At 44.2% G+C, this 18,830-nt stretch overlaps 1 protein-coding gene across 4 annotated transcripts in view; it reads right to left on the minus strand.

Annotated features, from left to right (window-relative positions):
• The window catches only part of BCAP29 (B-cell receptor-associated protein 29), a 30,466-nt gene extending 13,237 nt beyond the window's left edge, over positions 1-17,229 (minus strand). Inside the window, exons 1-5 of one of the 4 annotated variants that reach the window (XM_015406020.1) lie at positions 17,069-17,229; positions 14,293-14,401; positions 6,041-6,141; positions 4,444-4,594; positions 587-722 (exon numbers count right to left, since the gene is read on the minus strand). In XM_015406020.1, the coding sequence (XP_015261506.1) occupies positions 587-722; positions 4,444-4,594; positions 6,041-6,141; positions 14,293-14,401; positions 17,069-17,075 (504 nt within the window). In that variant the 5' untranslated portion in view covers positions 17,076-17,229. The other 3 variants (XM_015406037.1, XM_015406029.1, XM_015406013.1) reach the window with 3 other exon arrangements.
• Positions 17,230-18,830: the final 1,601 nt, after the last annotated feature.

Raw genomic sequence — 18,830 nt, forward strand, 5'->3', positions numbered from 1 at the left:
TGCTCTTGTTTGTTTTTAAGAAGTGGTTTGCACACATTCCTGCTAGTGAAAAGTAAGACTAGCTTCTTACTTGCTTAAAATCAGGCATTGATATTGAACATGCACAGTTAACGATACTAATTTACTTATTAAAATGGTATAAGTTCTCTCTCTCTCTCTCTCTCTCTCTCTCTCTCTCTCTCTCTCTCTCACACACACACACACACACATATATATATATCCTTATTCTATATAAATTGTGCACCATAGTACTTTTTAATTACTTGCATCATGCACACAAACCATTATCTGTCAGCTATTCAAGGTTTGCTGGGTTTCTCTTAGCTTTCTAGGATGGAATCTAAAAGGCTTCACAACTAGCCCTGTGCATCCAAAGGACTTGGAGCTTATGCTTCTTGAACATTAGCTGCCTCCACCCCCAATATTATATCACACAATAAACTGCTTTTGAAATCAAGGGGGGGGAAGATCTCTGTTATAATGAAAATAAGTCAAAAATCCCACCAGGCCTGCCTAGATCCCTGGGCATTTCAGCAATTACATAAATAACTTCACCATCAACAACAAAAACAGCAGTGCAACAGACCCGCTGTAATTTCTCATTCTCTTCCAGATATTTCCTAGCAGCATCACTGGTGTTTGCTACTTGAATTTCCAGAGCTACCTGAGCTCCCATTTCTTTTGCCAGCAGAGTGATGAGGGAAACGGTACGCCGTAGTACACTGTGGGAGACAGAAAAGCCATGAGCTAACAGAACAAAGTAAAGGTAAAGGTAAAGGTTCCCTTGCTCGAAAGCCAGTCGAATCCGACTCTAGGGTTGCGGTGCTCATCTCTGTTTCAAAGCCGAAGAGCCAGCGCTGTCCGAAGACGTATCCGTGGTCATGTGGCCGGCATGACTAAACACCAAGGCACACGGAACGCTGTTACCTTCCCCCCGAAGTGGTACCTATTTATCTGCTTGCAATTTCTTGCTTTCGAACTACTAGGTTGGCAGGAGCTGGAACTAGAGACGGGAGCTCACTCCGTCATGCGGCACCCGGGTCTCAAACTGCTGAACTACTGACCTTCCACAGCCTGCAGTTCAGCATCTTAACCACTTGAGTCACCGCAGCTCCTAACAGAACAAAGTAGGATATCCATAAAAAACAATTATTTTATTTATTTAGAAAATCTATATGCCACCTTTCCAAATACACACTAAGCAGCCTAAAATTATGTAGATTAAATGATCCCTAGGCCAGACACGGACCATTAAACCTTTGAAAGATAAAACCCATTAGTTAAAAGTCTAGGTAAAAAGAAATGTTTTAGTCTGGCACCTAAAAGAAAGTAAGGCAGGTATCAGACAAACCTCATGGGGGAGAACATTCCAAATGTGAGTGCCACCACTGAAAAAGCCGTATAATTATTTTATAAATTTTTAATGTTTTATTAAATAAATGTTTTGGTAAAATGAAGTCTTAGTAAATAACTCTTAGATAGTGTTAAAGACAAAGATGGTATGTCAAAACACACTACATTTTACATTTTTCTGTGCTTCTCAGTCTTTTGGCTAAGATCAATGAGAGTCCCTTGGACTGCAACGACATCAAATTAGTCAATCCTAAAAGAAATCAACCCTGACTGTTCCCTGGAAGGCCAGATACTGAAGCTGAAGCTCAAATACTTTGGCCACCAAATGAGAAGGGAGCACTCACTGGAGAAGACCCTGATGCTGGGAAAGACTGAAGGTAAAAGAAGAAGGGGATGGCAAAGGATGAGATGGTTAGACAGTGTTATTGAGGCAACGAACATGAAGTTGAGCAAACTCCAGAGGACGACGGAGGACAGGAGGGCCTGGTGTGATGTGGTCCATGGGGTCGCGAAGAGTCGGACTCGACTGTGCGACTGAACAACAAGCATAGATAACATTACATATTGCAGCTGAACAGAGGCCTAGATTGTTCAAGAAACAAATTCAAACAAATTTAAAATTAAGTTAATGAAATTATATATTCTCATTTATCACCATTCATCATTCTCTATCATTTGTTTATTGCTGAATAAGCTATTGTATATGGTTTTTGTATAGTTCATACAGCAATGACATAGGGAGCAACCCTAAGCAAGTCTACTGAGAAGTCAGTCCCATTTTATTCAGTGAAGTTTACCCCCAGGAAAGGGTTCTTAGGACTGCAGCCATAGCTCATTAAATCAAACTCAGACCCTATTGCCATATGCAGGCCCTCAACCCCTTCCTGAGACACTCCAGTGTCCATCCACAAAAATGCCACTCCGCTATCAGAGGACTAGCAGTACCAAGCTCCGGCTCCCAGCATGGCTCCCAGGACATGGAAGCCCTCTTACCTTGGGAGGAAAGGCTTACAGGATTCACCCAGCACTGGGGACTGATGCACTGGGGGGTATGTAATCCTCTTTGAATAAAACAGCAGGGGTGGCAGCTAGAGAGAAAGTGGAACTTATCACAGCCTAGAGCCCCCCTTTTTGGTGAGCATTTTGCGTGTATGTGTGTATGCCTGGAAGTCATGGATGACTTCTGGCAACCCCTAGTGGGGCTTGGACGTTTCAGAGAGGTGGCTTAACTATTCCCTGCCTCTGTGGTTCTAGCCCCGGTATTCCTCGGAGGTCTCCCTTCCAAGTACTTGCTGGGGTTGGCCTTGCTTAGCTTCCGAGAGCTGACGAGATCAGGCTCACCTGGGCTATCCAGGTCAGGGCTGCCCAGAGCACTTTTTAAAAGAGCATCTGTAAGGGGTGGCACAGATGCTGCTGGAAATACAGTACCAGAACAGGTTTTATTTCCCTGAAAACTCCAGTATACTGTTTTGATATTCTTCTGGATCTGGCCTTTCTCCTGGGTGTCCAAGGTCATCGCTGTTGCTGGGAGTGTCTTTTATCAGCTTAAGCCAATATACTAACTGTGACCTTTTCTGGAAAAGTCTGATTTTAACAACAGTTATACATGCAATAGCTGCAGGTCGATTATTTCAGAAGTTTGAAAAAACTTTAACAGGCCCAACGATATGAACATCTATACTACCACAGGGTTTGAATGTATTATGCCTGTTTTGCTCCATCTTTGATAGCTCCCAGTTTGTTTCTGGCCTCAGTGCAAAGTGGTAATATAGATCATGAAACCCCTACATGACTTGGGAACAAGGTACATCAAAGACTGCCTGCTCTAGCCAAAGACGTCGCCTGAAGAAGCCCTGCTCCACCCCCACCCCCACTACTTTTACATATTTGATAAGTGGCAAGATAACAGAATCCTGGGCTATGTGGGAGGATAAGGAATTCCTTCCCCTGCAAGGCTTGTTTGGTAATTAATCGGTAAAGATCACTTTGTTTTAGACAGTTTTGATACAGTTAAGTTGCTAATTTTGCAGACTTAAGTTGGGTATGTTTAATTTATTGGCAGTCTACATTTTTACTATCTTTGAAAAGTTGTTAACAACTACAAATTGGGTGTTATATCATTGTAGTGTACTGTAAATTAACTGTATGTTGTAGTTTTGCAGGTCAAAAGCCAGGATAGCAGTGCTTTAGTAACATACAAATAGGCTTCAATGAGCAGAGAATTTTTCTTGGGGGTGTTTTCAAACAACCAGTTCCACCTTGTGCCTTCTGCAGTCTCATGAAACCTCGGAAGACAAGGGAAACTGGCTGCCATCTTTCCCCTCTTTTTCAAGCTCTTCTCGAATTGAAAAAGAACTACTGCAAGAATTGCTGGAAGAATTACTGCTAATTCTCTATTCTTGCTAGAGGCTCTGCAGTCCTGTGCACAAATTATAGTGAATGCATGTACATCTTAGTATACACTTGGTTTTTCATTATCGAGTAATTCACATGGTATGTTCAACACATGAACAACTGAATATGTGTGGTGGTACTGGATTCATTTGTAAAGTGAATGTGCTTTGGCTCTTTCTTAAGAACAGATGTACATATGTACATGCAGGATATACATGCATTCACTGTAACATGTGAACAGGGTTTGTGTTGCATCCTAGTCTATTTGAGGGTACTGCAGGAGGTTATAAAGGGAAGTGGAAGAGAACTGTTCTGTGAAATTGTTCCATCCATGGTTAATTGGACCCAACCCAGAATGCTTGCCAGCCAAGAACCAAAACAGCTTCTCAGTGCAATTTGTTGTCATTCTGGACAGAATTTAATACGAGGCACATAAAACAGACTTCAGTATTACATAAGGGACTTCTTAGTTGTGGCACCAAAACTATGGAATTCCCTCCCCAGGGAGATTCATCTATCCCCCCAATCATTGCTTTCCACCAGTAGGTGAAGATTTTTACCCTCTTTCTTGTCCATTTTTAATACATGCACGTTGTTTTTAAAGTTGATTTAATGCCTTTTTAATTGTTGTTTGCTGCCTTGAGGGCCCTGATTGGGCAGAAAAATGTGATACAAATGTCTGAACTTTATACTTACAGCCAAAGAAACAGGGAGAATCCTGAGATGTAAAGATTTCGTTGTGACCTGAAGAGTTTCATTTGAATGTGATCATATGCACTGGCAGTTGTCTGTGTACTTTTTTCAGCTATATGAACATTTGAGTATTTTCTCACTTCTCTTACTGCATCTATAAGCATTAAAAAAGTTAAAGTTATTTTTCAGTGCCCCCCTTTTCCTGTTAGTTCAATATTATATGCAAAGCTTCCACACAGAAAAAATAGTGTGTAAACTGTAGGTGAATTGTGTTGTGGCAGAAGGGTCAGAAAAAATAGAATATGGGGGTATATAGAAATCAGGACTTTGAAAATTAGCTGGTGAATAAAAACACAGGCGTAAGATACACAGTAGGCTGCATATAATGTTAGAAAAATGAAAACAGCAACAAAAATTGGGGAATTTTGAAACAATTGTTCAAAATGAATAGTAAAAAAATTAAACTGTTGCTTTTTGATCATTAGAAACCAACAACAGAATCCTATCCACAGTTACTCTTGCCAAAGTCCACTAAATTCAGTCAGCTTAGGTGGGAGTAACTCTGGTAAAGATTGAATTGAAAAATTATGGCTCTCAATGAGAAAGGCAATCTATAAATGAAACAAATAAATAGATTTGTTGTGTAACACACACTCTGAAACAAGAAGTAATCCTGCAAAAAGCTTTCGCATAACATAGACTTGCCAATCTCATATTTAGTAGACAGTTACAAACACCTGAGCAGCACATCATGTTACAACAGAAATGGCCTAACACTGTAATACATAAAAGAGTACATTTTACTTAATATTTAGCAGTAGCCTAAACATGTCATGGTAGTGCCACCTCCACCCCCCAACACCCCCCCCCCAAAAGAACAAGAAACAGCTTAATGCAATTCTCTAAAGAAACTCATTGTCACAAACTCCAGGACACAACACTTTTCCTTTTGATATTAGCTCAACTGAGAGATACAGTGCCATCTGCTGATTCTCCTAAAAAATACTTCCTGCCACTTCAGAGTTTTCCCCATTTTAAATCTTAAAGATGTGCTGTGATCTAATGAGATATTAGTAAAGTGTTATCAGCCTTGAATTAAATGTATTTCATAATATATTATAATATATAATATAATATATGGCTCAGAGGTTAAGACGCTGAGCTGCAGACCGGAAGGTCTGTAGTTTGGCAGTTCAAAACCCTAGTGCTGCATGACAGAGTGAACTCCCCGTCTCTGACCCCAGCTCCTGCCAACCTATCAGTTCGAAAGCAAGAAATTGCAAGTAGATAAATAGGTACCGCTTTGGTGGGAAGGTAACAGTGTTCCGTGCACCTCGGCATTTAGTCATGCTGGCCACATGACCATGGAAATGTCTTCAGACAGTGCTGGTTCTTTGGCTTGGAGATGAGCACCGCCCCTAGTGTCAGATTCAACTAGCTTTTGAGCAAGGGAAACCTTTATCTTATAATATATTTTACTTTTGTTAACCTTATAATAATAATAATAATCTGCATTTAATAAACAAGACTTCTCTTTCACCACTATCATGCATCCAATGCATTTTAATGAGAACACACACAAAACATATTTCTTACTTACCAAGAAATAAAACAATTAATAGAACTATAATGGCAAGAAACGCCTTGTTCCAGTAGTTCGCAATTTTACCCCATAAGGAAAACATAAAAATCTTCTGCCATCTGTAAAACAGAAATGCACATTTCAAAGAGATTTAACAGATGAAAAAGAACAAAAATATTTTAAATTTCCATTTTTAAAAGAAGCTCTTTTGTATGTCGTACAGCATGATACTAAAGTGCAACTTGCTTGTACCTTTAGGTATACATAAATTCTCTAAATATGGTTCAGACAGGGCTGCTGGACTCAGGGCTGCGGAGTAAGCTCTAGGGCAGGGGTGTCAAACATAAGGCTCGGGGGGCCGGAACCAGCCCGCCCAGGGCTCTTATGTGGCCCGTGAGAAACTGGTGCAAGGGAAGGAATGCTGGGGGAGGGGGCAAAGCCACTCCATTTTGGCTTCAGCACAGCAGAATGTCTGCAGCAGTCAAGCATCATGGGAGCATCTGCCCAGCGCTGCAGTGCTGTCTTGCCACTCTGCCCATGTGGGTTTTCCTCTGCATCCCCTCCCAGCCCGTGGGGCCTTGAAGTGAGGATACACCAACTCGGAGCTTACCAGCTGCTGTCCTTTATACAGTTTATATCTCCAGTACCTGGCATTATGTTTTATGGCACACCTGGCCTGGCTCAACAAAGTGACATTTATGTCAGATCTGGCCTTCATAACAAATAAGAACATCCAGTCCAACACTCTGTCACACAGTGGCCAAAAATACCAGGTGCCACCAGGAGGTCCAGCAGTGGGGCCAGGGCACTAGAAGCCCTCCCACTGTTGCCCCCCCCAAGCACCAAGAATACAGTGCTTCCCTTGCCCCAGACGTATACCTTGTGGCTAATAGCCACTGATGGACCTCTGCTCCATGTTTATCTAATTCCCTCTTGAAGCCGTCCATGCTTGTAGCCGCCACCACCTCCTGTGGCAGTGAATTCCATGTGTTAAGCTCTCTTTGGGTGAAGAAGTATTTCCTTTTATCTGTTCTAACCTGACTGCTCAGCAATTTCATTGAGTGCCCACAAATTCTTGTATTGTGAGAAAGGGAGAAAAGTACCTCTTTCTCTACCTGCTCTATCCCATGCATAATCTTATAAACCTCGATCATGACACCCCTCAACCATCATTTCTCCAAGCTAGAGCCCTAAGCGCTTTAACCTTTCTTCATAGGGAAAGTGTTCCAACCCCTTTATCATTCGAGTTGCTCCTTTCTGCACTTTTTCCAATGCTATAATAACCTTTTTGAGGTATGGTGACCAGAACTGTACACAGTACTCCAAATGAGGTCGCACCACTGATTTATACAGGGGCATTATGATACTGGCTGATTTGTTTTCAATTCCCTTCCTAATAATCCCCAGCATAGCATTGGCCTTTTTTATTGCAGTCACACACTGTCTCGACATTTTCAGTGAGTTATCTGCTACGACTCTCTTGGTCTCTATTGGTCAGTCTCTACCAGTTCGGACCCATCAATGTGTATTTATAGTTAGGATTTTTGGCCCCAATGTGCATCACTTTGCACTTGGCCACACTGAACCCCATTTGCCACTCGCCCATCCTCGACAAATCCCTTTGGAGTGCCTTACAATCCTCCCTGGTTCTCACCACCCTGAACAACTTCATGTCATCTGCAAATTTAGCCACTTCACTGTTAACTCCCAACTCCAAATCATTAACAAACAAGTTAAAAAGTATCGGACCGAGTACTGATCCCTGTAGTACCCCACTGCTTACCACCCACCACTGAGAAAATTTCCCATTTATACTCACTCTGTTTCCTATTAATTAGCCAGTTTTTGATCCACAAGAGGACTTGTCCTTTTATCCCGTGATTATTGAGCTTACTTAGGAGCCTTTAATGAGGAACTTTATCAAAAGCTTTCTGGAAGTCAAGGTAAACAACATCTATTGGGTCCCCCTTGTCCACATGTTTGTTCACTCCCTCAAAGAACACTAACAGGTTAGTGAGAAAAGATCCTCCCTTACAGAACCCATGCTGAGTCTGCCTCAATAGTTTTTGTTCATCAATGTGCCTACTATCCCTTTAAACATCTTCTCAGTGTGAGTTCACCTGGAAAATGTTTAAAGGGACTGCAATCACTTTAAATGCCCTTTAGCTTCAGTTGTCTGGCAGGATATTTGGGGCTTGGCCATTTCAGATAGCCAAAATTCAGCCCCATTCTATAACTGGCTTTAAAAGTCCTCCCAAAATACAGGTAGGGTGTTTTCCAGGTATTTTTCTGGCTCAGTTTATGCCGAAAGCACACCCCTAATAAGCTCCTACATCTGTGAGAATTGCACATAAGGGAGAATTTCACCACACACAGTTTTTCCTGTCACATTACTGCGGCAGTCATTGAAATCCACAGGGTGAGCATTGTTCTGAGTTGGGATCTGCCAATCCTGCTTCTATCTAATGAGATCAGCAGGGTGGCTTTAGAATCCAGCTTTAACAAGGCTCATTTACTGCTTTTAGATCCTCTTATCCTGAAGACAAAAATCCGTTAATGTGTTATTTAAAATAACACCTTCAATTATCTTGTTAGCAAAACTGTCTTTGTAGGGTTGCTTCTTCAGAGATTAATCCAGGTACTCCAATAGATTTCAAGTATCTGTTTGCCAAGTACTTCCAAAACTGCCGTTTTCTGCATACATACTTAGAAATAAGACTGAACAAAATCAGGAGGACTTATTTCCAAGTATCAGTGTGCACAAGCCCTTCTGTCACTGAGAAACACAAGTAATGGCCCTATAGTCCTGGGCAGGTATCCCTCTCACATACATACATTCATCTTTGCTTTAAAAGGTTTTGCATAATTACGTTTGTCCAAAGCTATCAAAAGTTGTTTGCTTTTAATTCTTTGTGTGTCTTATTTACTGATCACCAGCAAAGTAAGAAAATGGCTGTTGGACTAGATCATGGACAGTTCTGGTTATTTCACGAGGACTTGAGGGTGGGTGGAAAGAGAACTTGCTCCTAATAGGATGACCAGGTACAACAGATGGCAGGGTCTTTCTCTGACGTGGGACAGCCATAGTTCTTCAGAAAAGAAGAAAATCAATAAATAGGGCTGTTCAGTCAGAAAGGGAGAGAAAAACAGAGGGAAAATCTTGCCTCTGAGGAAGTGAGTGAGGTCATCATAGCAAGCAGGTTACTATACAACAATGTCACATGGAAGCCCCCACCAAAATCACTGCAGTTTTGAAGGAGGGTAGAACTGGAGCAAAACCTCTGTGTGGAAGCAGCCAAACTAGAATTGTAAGGCATAGCCCACCAGATCATCCAGTTTCAGAAACAGTCCCCTTCTCTTTTCTTGGAATCCTTTTTCTTCCTACCACTCTAATCTCTCTCTTCTTCAACCACAAGTAAATAGACTTTGTTTCCTTTAACTTATGAACCTCATTTTCCTGCCACATGACACAGATCAGGGAATTCTGCTGCTGACCTAAAAAGTCATTGTTACCTACAAAAGAATGTTAAATGGGAAACTGCCAAATGAGCTTTGATTAAAAAAAAGTTTAACACTCTTTCTCTCAGCCAAGGACTTGTATTCTCTCATGAATTATATGTGATAGCATATGGCACCCCTTAATGGCTTCAGCTACACCATGTAACTTCCTTTAGTTTCCCTTTGTTTCATGTTAACTAGCAACAGTTGGAAGTTTTCAAACCCTTGTGGAGGGAGTAGATCTCTATGAATTGGATCTTGTTTTGAACATTTGTAACATTTCCACACACACACACACCTTTCCCTTGTATATATAAACCTGGCCTGGTGGATTTATACTCTTATGCATGCAATGAAGCGAGCTCTGACTCATGAAAGCCTATGGTGGAATATGTTTGTGTTAGTCTTTAAGGTGCCACTGGACTCCTGTTTTAGATAAGAGTGTATTCATTCACTATATAAACAGCAAACAAGCAACAATTCAGTAAGTAGACATTAATATTTAAGCTTACTATAACTGTGGTTAATCACCGGGGTTGTGGCTAAAACATTCTGACTGAAGCTGAAACCAAGTAGGTATCCATTCGTATGACTTATTAACACTGACTGGAACAAGAGGCAGAGATATATCTGCTCCCTTCTTCCATCCATATCCCAATTAGTGTTCCTTCTGAAGACCTTAAGGACTAACAACACAATCTCTGATTTCTGAAAGCTGTTGTTTTGTTCTGCTGAAGACGTACATTAGAGACCTTAAAATTCTGTACGATCTTCCTTCCTTCTCTACGTGATATACCTTCTGCTATAAAATTCAACTATGCCAGCCAATTATCCCAATGTTACCCTAGATCCATTTGAACCATGATCTTGCCTTGTTAAAGTTCTGGTGGGAGCATTTTACAAACAAGTACCACAGGAGTAGTTAACCATTGTGGAACTCAGGGAAGACCACCATGTTAAAAGAGTGTCCATTCCTTACAGAAGAACACTATCATACAGAAAACCAGTTATTTTTATTAACTCAGTTAGAGGAGACTACCTTTAATCCTACCACTCTACTCATCTCTCCCAGCAGATTTATGCTCGCCCGCGGAGTCAAATGGACCCGTTGCGGCTCCAGATGGCTATGCGGGATCCGAGGCCCCCTGGTGGCTCGTTGGATGAGTTAGTGGAGGGCTGGCATGTTCGGCTCTTCACAGCCATCAACGAGATCGCTCCCAGGTGTCCTCTCCGTACTCGCTCTAGGTGCGCTCCCTGGTATACCCAGGAATTGCGGCAGCTGAAACGAGGGCTGAGACGACTAGAGAGACGGTGGCGCCGTACTCACGAGGCGTCAAGAGCATCTTATAGGATGCTTATGAAAGCCTATGAGACGGCAGGCAAGGCTGCGAAGAAAGATTTCTATGCGGCCTCGATGGCATCTGCTAGCTCACGCCCAGCCCAATTATTTAGTATGATTCGGTCACTGACAGACCTGCCTCAGGGCAGACGAAACGATAGGGAATTGGATATCGGCTGTGAGGCTTTTGCGAGCTATTTCGCAGATAAAGTCTTGGCGCTCCGCCACAACCTCCCCGCCACAATTGAGACAGTGAGCGAACTCGAGGCCCATTGTGCGCCTTCGGTTCCGGGTTTAGAATGTTTTAGCCCACTCAGCCTGGACGAACTTGACAGATTGCTCGTATCTGTGCGCCCAACCACATGCAACCTTGATCCGTGCCCCTCCTGGCTCATTAAAGCGGGTCACAAGGGGTTTCAAGGTGCTCTGCGGGAGATTATTAACAAGTCCCTCTTGGAGGGACGGTTCCCCAGAGCACTCAAGGAGGCGATGGTCCGCCCCCTCTTAAAAAAGCCATCTTTGGACCTGACCAAATTGGCCAACTAATGGCTGGTGTCCAATTTGCCCTATTTGGGCAAACTTATAGAGAGGGCGGTGGCGTTACAGTTACAGAGCTTTTTGGAGGATGCTTCGGTCTTAGATCCCTTCCAGTCCGGCTTTCGCCTGGGTCATGGGACGGAGATGGCATTGGTCACCCTGACTGACGACCTCCATAGGCATCTGGACCGAGGTGGTGTGGCGGCATTTCTGTTGTTAGATCTGTCGGCCACGTTTGATACGGTCGACCATCAGCTGCTGGCCCACCATCTCGCCGACGTGGAGATTCAGGGGCTTGCCTTCCAATGGTTTGCCTCGCTCCTGCAAGGTCGGGGGCAGAGGGTGGTGATAGGGGATCAGCAGTCCCGGAGGCACCCTCTTGAGTGTGGGGTGCCTCGGGGGGCGGTACTGTCCCCGATGTTATTTAACATCCATATGCGCCCCCTTGCCCAGATTGCCCGGAGTTTTGGGCTTGGGTGTAATCAATATGCGGATGACACCCAGCTCCATCTGATGCTGGGCGGCCGGTCGAACTCTGACCCAGATGACCTTCATCGGGCATTGCAAGCGGTGGCTAGTTGTCTCAGACTGAGTTGGTTGAAACTAAACCCAGCGAAGACGGAGGTCATGGGCCTAGGTCGGTTCGGGGTTGGGGCTCCCTCTCCTGGCCTTCGATGGGGCGCCTTTGGTGCCAGTGTCACGAGTTAGGAGTTTGGGAGTGCTCCTGGACTCCTTATTAACGATGGAGGCCCAGGTGGCATCTACTGCCAAGTCAGCCTTTTACCATCTTCGGCTGGCGCGGCAGTTGGTTCCTTTCCTTGACCGCGAGGACTTGGCCACCGTGATCCATGCGATGGTCACCTTGAGGCTGCAGCTAGTGCAGAATGTGGCAGCCAGGCTGTTGATGGGTCTCACGAGGCGGGACCACATCCAGGCAGTGCTGGAGGCGCTGCACTGGCTGCCTATAGCGTACCGGATTCGCTTCAAAGTGCTGGTTCTTACCTATAAAGCCCTTGATGGCCAGGGTCCAGCTTACCTAAGGGACTGCCTTTCCCCATATGTTCCCCCAAGAGCACTACGGTCAGGGGCGCAACACCTATTGGTTGTTCCGGGCCCCAAGGACATCAAGTTGGCTGCAAAGTTGGCCAGGGCTTTCTCGGTGGCGGCTCCTGTCTGGTGGAACAAGCTCCCAGGGGAGATCCGGGCCCTGTGGGACCTTGCGCAGTTCTGCAAGGCCTGCAAGACGGAGCTCTTCCGCCAGGCTTTTGCATAGGAGCCGCCGCCACCACTGTACCACCACCAAACTCCCATCTTTGACGGTGGATTCGCTCTGGATGTGAGCTGGCTCTGGGAAGACGACCAGACAGCCTGAAGAACTGGTCATGAAAGGACAATAGTATTATCCGGAACTTATGCTGACGGGTTAGGTTGGTCAACGGAACCCCATCTTGGACTGATAAGAATTAATACCTTGAGCACTGGCACTTTGTTGTGATGGAGTGTTTTATTCTGTTTTTAGTTGTTCAATCATGGCATATGCCTCTTTGTTAGCCGCCCTGAGCCCGTTTGGGGAGGGCGGGATATAAATTTAATTAATAAATAAAATTAATATTTATGGCAGAGGAAGCTTCTATGTGTAGCTGAGTGGAGTGAATACAATTCATTGATTTGTATCCAACAAAATCCATTCATGGTTTGGACCTCACAGAGCGAGACAATTTCCCTTTCTTACTCCTGCTGCAGCCCAATGACACCCCTCCCATTTTGTTCTGTGGGTCAGCAGGCCATCAGGAACAGTATGGTTTTGCAGCAAGACAAGAAATCAGTGAAAATCAATGCCCCTTCTTCTGAAGACAGAGGTGCCCTTAAATCTTTGCAACCACCCATAACTAATCCTGTTAATCTCCAGTGGAATAACAATTGTGGTAACCTTGCTATTGTATGACAGATGGATTTTCCTGATTATCCTCTTATAGTTTAATGTTTCTTCTTTTATTATTGCATTTTAAAATTCAGTAAGGGGAAAAACCACTAGTTTCTATTACCACCAGTGGTATTTTGCAGTACACCCTACACAGACTTCAATGGATTTAGAAGACTATAACTCAGTCCTGAGCAGTGTTCCCTCTAAGCTGAGTTCATGTGAGCTAGCTCACAGTTTTTGAGCCTCTGGCTCACACATTTTTGTCTTGGCTCAGGAAGGAGGGCTCCAGAGCAAACTAGTTTATCCAGCAGCCAAACCTTTTGCTCACAACTTTAATGCCGGTAGCTCACAAAGTAGAATTTTTGCTCACAAGACCTCACAGCTTAGAGGGAACATTGGTCCTGAGGAGATTTCAGTTACTTATTAGGCAATACATATGCCACCCCTTCAGAGATCTGCTGGAAGTGGCTATATTATTTCTGCCCCACTTTTCTTTCCAGTGGGAATCAAAAACAGTTTTCCTCTCCATTTTATTCTCACAGCCACCCTGTAAGGTAGGTTAGGCTGACAGCGCATGGCTGCCCCAGGGTCACCCATGGTAGAGATTCAAATCCGGGTCTTCCAGATCCTAATCTGATGACCCCACTGATGACAACAGCATGCTGGTTTTGGAAAGTGAGTTTGGTACAAATCAGTTGCATCTCCCATCCAACAAGGCAATTTGTGGCACACAAAATAAACTGAAGAGAAGACAATACAGATAATAGCTTAATAGAATAATAGCTTAAAAGAGTCCTAGACAAAAGCAAAGAACCCAAAATGCCTAGCCGTTTAACACTGATCAGTTTATAACAGGTCTCCACAAAATCCAACCAATGTCCACCAGTACTCAAGACTGTTGTGTGACTAGAATTTCTACAATGGCATTTTCTCCTCAAAAAGATAGTCATTTGATACACGGCATATTCTTACCTCAGGGGAGAAATATAGGGTAAACAGAGTAGCAACAGTATTGCTATTTCAGCATATAGAAAGACTGCGACCGCTGTCCACTGAAAAGTCATTTTTACCTTTGAAGGATCTGCAGAGGAGGAAAACACCATTAGTTCACCAGGGTTTCAAACAGAGAGGCTTAGGAGGAAGGGGCCATGTTAAGCAATGGGGTCTCTTAGAGAAAACAAACCATCCTGTTAGCAGGCTGACAGAGAAGCCTGACTGCATTTAAAATGGCTGGAGGAAGAATATTTTAGAATGCTTGAAATACACAGTAGACATGAGAGGAAATAATATAGACACTACCAGGCCAATGTTTTCAGTATTCCTAGACGAACAAGTAGAAGCAAGTGAAAAAGGACAAGACCACGAGAAGGGGGGGGGGGGGGGGGGGGAGGCTGTGCCTGCTCTCCTCAGCCTCGTGTCTTCCACAACAGTGCGGGAAGGGAAGCCTTTCGAAAGACTAATGCTTCTCTCTCACGCAACGCAAGTATACAAGCGACCACCACAGCCCCCACTGGATGGGGCGGGTTGCTCTTCCTCTACCCAACCCCTTTTTGCCGAAAGAGAAAGACTTGGCTCCCCGAATCAGCTGCTTAAGGCAAAACGCACCCCTCAACTCTTCCCCAGCCCGGCGCGCAATTCTTGAGGGGAGCATTTGCTGCAGTTTCCGCGTAAAGGCGGGGCCTGACGGGAACTTTTCCTCCCGTGCTAGAGCCTCACAAGGACTCGTTTTCCTTCCTCACCGGATGCGTTGAGAAGCGTTCCGGGTCTTAGCTAAATTTCATATCCCCAGCCCCCCCGCGCGGGTGGACTGGCCTTCGTGAGATCTCACACTTCCTCCGGGGCACACAGTTCGCCTTGATGGCGGCAACAGCTGGGGGGGGGGGGGGGGGGGGGCGGTAGTAACAGCAAATGAGAGGCTTCGGATCCTCCCTCAAGAGAGCGACAGTTAAAGCGCTGCCAGTGCAAGCCTTTATTTATGCTTACTCAGAAGTAAGTCCTGTTTTATTCAGCAGGCGGTAAATATGCGTGCAGAGGATCGCGCGCCCCTTGCAAAGGAGGGTGGCCGGGTTTCCTTGAAGGGGGGGTTTGGAAGAGGTCTCCAACTCTTCCGTGTAGCCCTGTTCTAAAGGCCTGACTCACGTTTGAGGCAGAGATACAGCGCCGCGGCCGCAGGAATGTTGAATGGCTGCCCCGGTGTCAGGTCCTGAATATCACCCTCTTTTCTCCCGCCAATAGTATTTCTCTGTTTCCTCTGTTGCTTGGTCGTGTATGTTTTTTTTTTTGGGGGGGGGGTTGGTAGCAGGACCTTGTGGGCATAGCTTTTTTCTGCTATTTTTTCTTTCTTTCCTGGTAAGGTGTTAAAGAGATAGGAGCCCTGCTAGGGTGAAGAAGTGGCCTCCGCCTTTCCAGTGTTCTGGAAATCTAAGAACCAAGACTGATTCATCATGCTTTTAAGTCTTTTCTGTAGCGAAGTAGGTATGTGTGCTCTGCCCTGCACCCAGATCACTGTTCAACGTACAGTGTAGTAAAGGGGCACTGCTAAATGTTGCACAGACACTGTAACACTTCATTGTGTAATACACAAGACTGATTGTGTATCCTCTTTTGGATTTTCCATGCACTTAGGGACAATTTTGGAAGCAGCCCTAATGTTGATTTTTGTTGAAATTAAAAAGTACACTGTCAGAAGTATTAAACATAGGATAATATATGAACATATGAAGAACATAGGACGCTGCTTTATACTGAATCAGACCAATGGTCTTATCACAGCCAGTATTGCCTACTCATATTAGCAGCTGTTCCCCAGGGTCTCAGGCAGAGGGCTTTCTTACCACCTACCTTCTGGTCCTTGTAAATGGTGATGTTGGGGATTGAGATATTAGACACATTGTTACAAATTTTATTTGCCTTTTACTGGCATTTGAAGGCATCTGGTGAAATGAGCGGTAAATGTGGTAGGCACCTGTACTGTGATCGCTTACCTCGTAGTGCATTATTTTTTTTGGAATCAGTCTTGTGTCTTAGTGGGAAAGGTGGATTATAATTAAGTACATAACTAGTTTAAGATGATCCAAATGCCAATAGTTATTCAGCCAGAGACCTCAAGATTCCAACCTCACAGTAACTAAAACAGGGGGAAAAATTGGATTCAGATAGTCTTGAGAAGCATACTTTTCTACCTTTACCGTACTGCCAGTGTTGCACAACTAGCAAGCAAAAAGAACAAATTGTATGTTTTTGGGTTGTACCATGCTTTTTAGTTGCTCAAAGTGTTACATATACATTATCCCAGTAATCTGTTGAACAATAAACTAGTGTGGTGTCGTGGCTAAAGTGATGGCCTAGGATCTGGACAGTCCAAGTTCAAATGCCCACTCATGCCATGGAAACGTACTGGGTGACCTTGGTTCAGTCACAAACTCTCAGCCTAATCTACCTCACATGGCTGTTGTGATGAAAAAATGAAGGAGAGGAAAACAATGTAAGTTTCTCTGGGCCTCCATTGGGAAGAAAGGCAGGATATAAAGGAAGTATTTTTTAAAAAAACTTGTCAGGTCAAGTTACCACTGAGAGCTGCAAGCTGCATATGGCACAGTGCTATTTGTTTTACACTCAAACTTTATCCTATAATCTCAGCATCTCCATCTTTCACCTTTAGCTGCATCTTCAAAAATCTTTTCATTCTCCCTTTCTATCCCTAACATCTGGGACTCCTGCCCCAAACACAGTTTCCCACCAGGCTTACCTTGCATGCTCTGAAATGGGACTGAAACCTCCTTGTTCCCTCACTTGATGAGGATTCAGCTACAGTCCTTATGCTGAAATAAGTCCTTGGCAAACCTTTTTGAGGACTAGACCATTGTGGGCATGTTGAAGATGGATTTTTGAATTGAAATGTGGATCAGGGCAGATACGTCTTTAAAAAGAAAGCTATGAAAGGAGGTCAAGCTGCCAGTCTTTTTGACTGGATGCCCTCCCACTCATGTTTCTGTTGACACAATGTTTGCACCCTTCTTAATTATACCTGTAGAAGCACAAGACTGCCTCCCTTTAATGACCCTGTGGTTTATTTCACTCCACCCATTGAAAAGGTTTGAGAAAATCTGCCATTTTATCTTTTGAGCTACACTTTCAATTGCAAGTACAATTGGGTGGTTACAGTGTATTTAAGCAGGTAATTTGTGTTACCTAATCTTTATTTATTTCATTTATACTTGGCCTTCTCCCCCAATACTCAGACTTATATCATTCTCCTCTCCTCCATTTTATCCACTAAACAATCCTGTGAAGGTTAGGTTGAGTGTGGGTGCGGTCAGACGGGCCGTTTCGGCCCACCTCAGAAACGGATTTTATCTGTGCAATCACATGGTCAACATCTGCCTCCCATCCCCAGCCGTCGTTTTCCCGCTCAAAACTGCTTTAACCCGGAGTATTTTGATACCAGGTCCCCAAGTGGTGTTTTCCTGATTCTCCAGTTCCAGCTGCATTTCCCCCCGTGTGATCACTCCTCCGGTGTCGAGCCACTTCCGGTTTAAACTCCCTCCCCGCTCGAAAGCTGCCCGAGGCTTCCGCTTTTCGCCCACCATTTTTAAAAAAGCGTTGTCGGTGTGCACATAGGCAGAGGTCCACCACCGCGTTATTAAAAATAATGTTTAAATGGTGCCTAGTTTTAGCCTTTAGCCAAGTTCAGGATCTCACGGAGGCCATTTTCAGGATAAACGTTTAAAGGGAAGTGTTCCTTTAAAGTTTAAAGGGAAGTGTTACAGTAGTCAGGTTGAAGAGGAAATCGTGTTCTGCACACCCATGAAAATTTTAGTTCTACAGATGGGTGCCTGTGCGCATGCCCAAACTGAGAGGAAAACAACAACACCAATGCGTGTGGACAGCAGGGAGCGATGTGGCTGCGCAGCGATCCGGAACAAGGAGGTGAGTGTGATCACGATTCTCCAGGTTAAAAAAACACCACATGGGGCCGGAGCAGTTTAACCCGCTCCCAGCACGCCATCTGACCGCACCCTGTGTGTGACTGGTCACGCAGCAAGCTTCCATGGTAGAATGGAATCTGAACCTGGGTTTTCCAGATCCTAGGCTGACACTGGCTCCTAGGCTGACACTGGTTCAAACAGTGCTCTTCCTACAACTGTATTTACCACGAATGCAATTTGCATAATTGCGTTGGGGGCATTTCACAGGGTCCGTTTCCCTGTAGGTGGACAGCAGAAGCAGAGCTAATCTTGCCTCAGAGGCTCTAAGACAGTAGGGCCATTATGGGGGGAAATAACTGGGAAGCAACTTTGCGGAATGAACACAAAGTGCCCATTTCAATACAGACATGCATTGTAACCCTTTCTGGAGTTTGACTAGCCAAGTGCTTCCTTTAAACAATGTGCATCTTGAATTAAAATATAAAGATCATTGGCAAAAGAGGTGAGGACATTTCTAAATGCAATTAATTTAAGAATTTCTCACACAAGTAACTTTTTTCTCATGCTTATTTTTTCTTCACA

The sequence above is a fragment of the Gekko japonicus genome, unplaced genomic scaffold (genome assembly GCF_001447785.1).
Source record: "Gekko japonicus isolate JY-2015 unplaced genomic scaffold, Gekko_japonicus_V1.1 scaffold1651, whole genome shotgun sequence".
In the NCBI taxonomy this organism is placed as follows: domain Eukaryota; kingdom Metazoa; phylum Chordata; class Lepidosauria; order Squamata; family Gekkonidae; genus Gekko; species Gekko japonicus.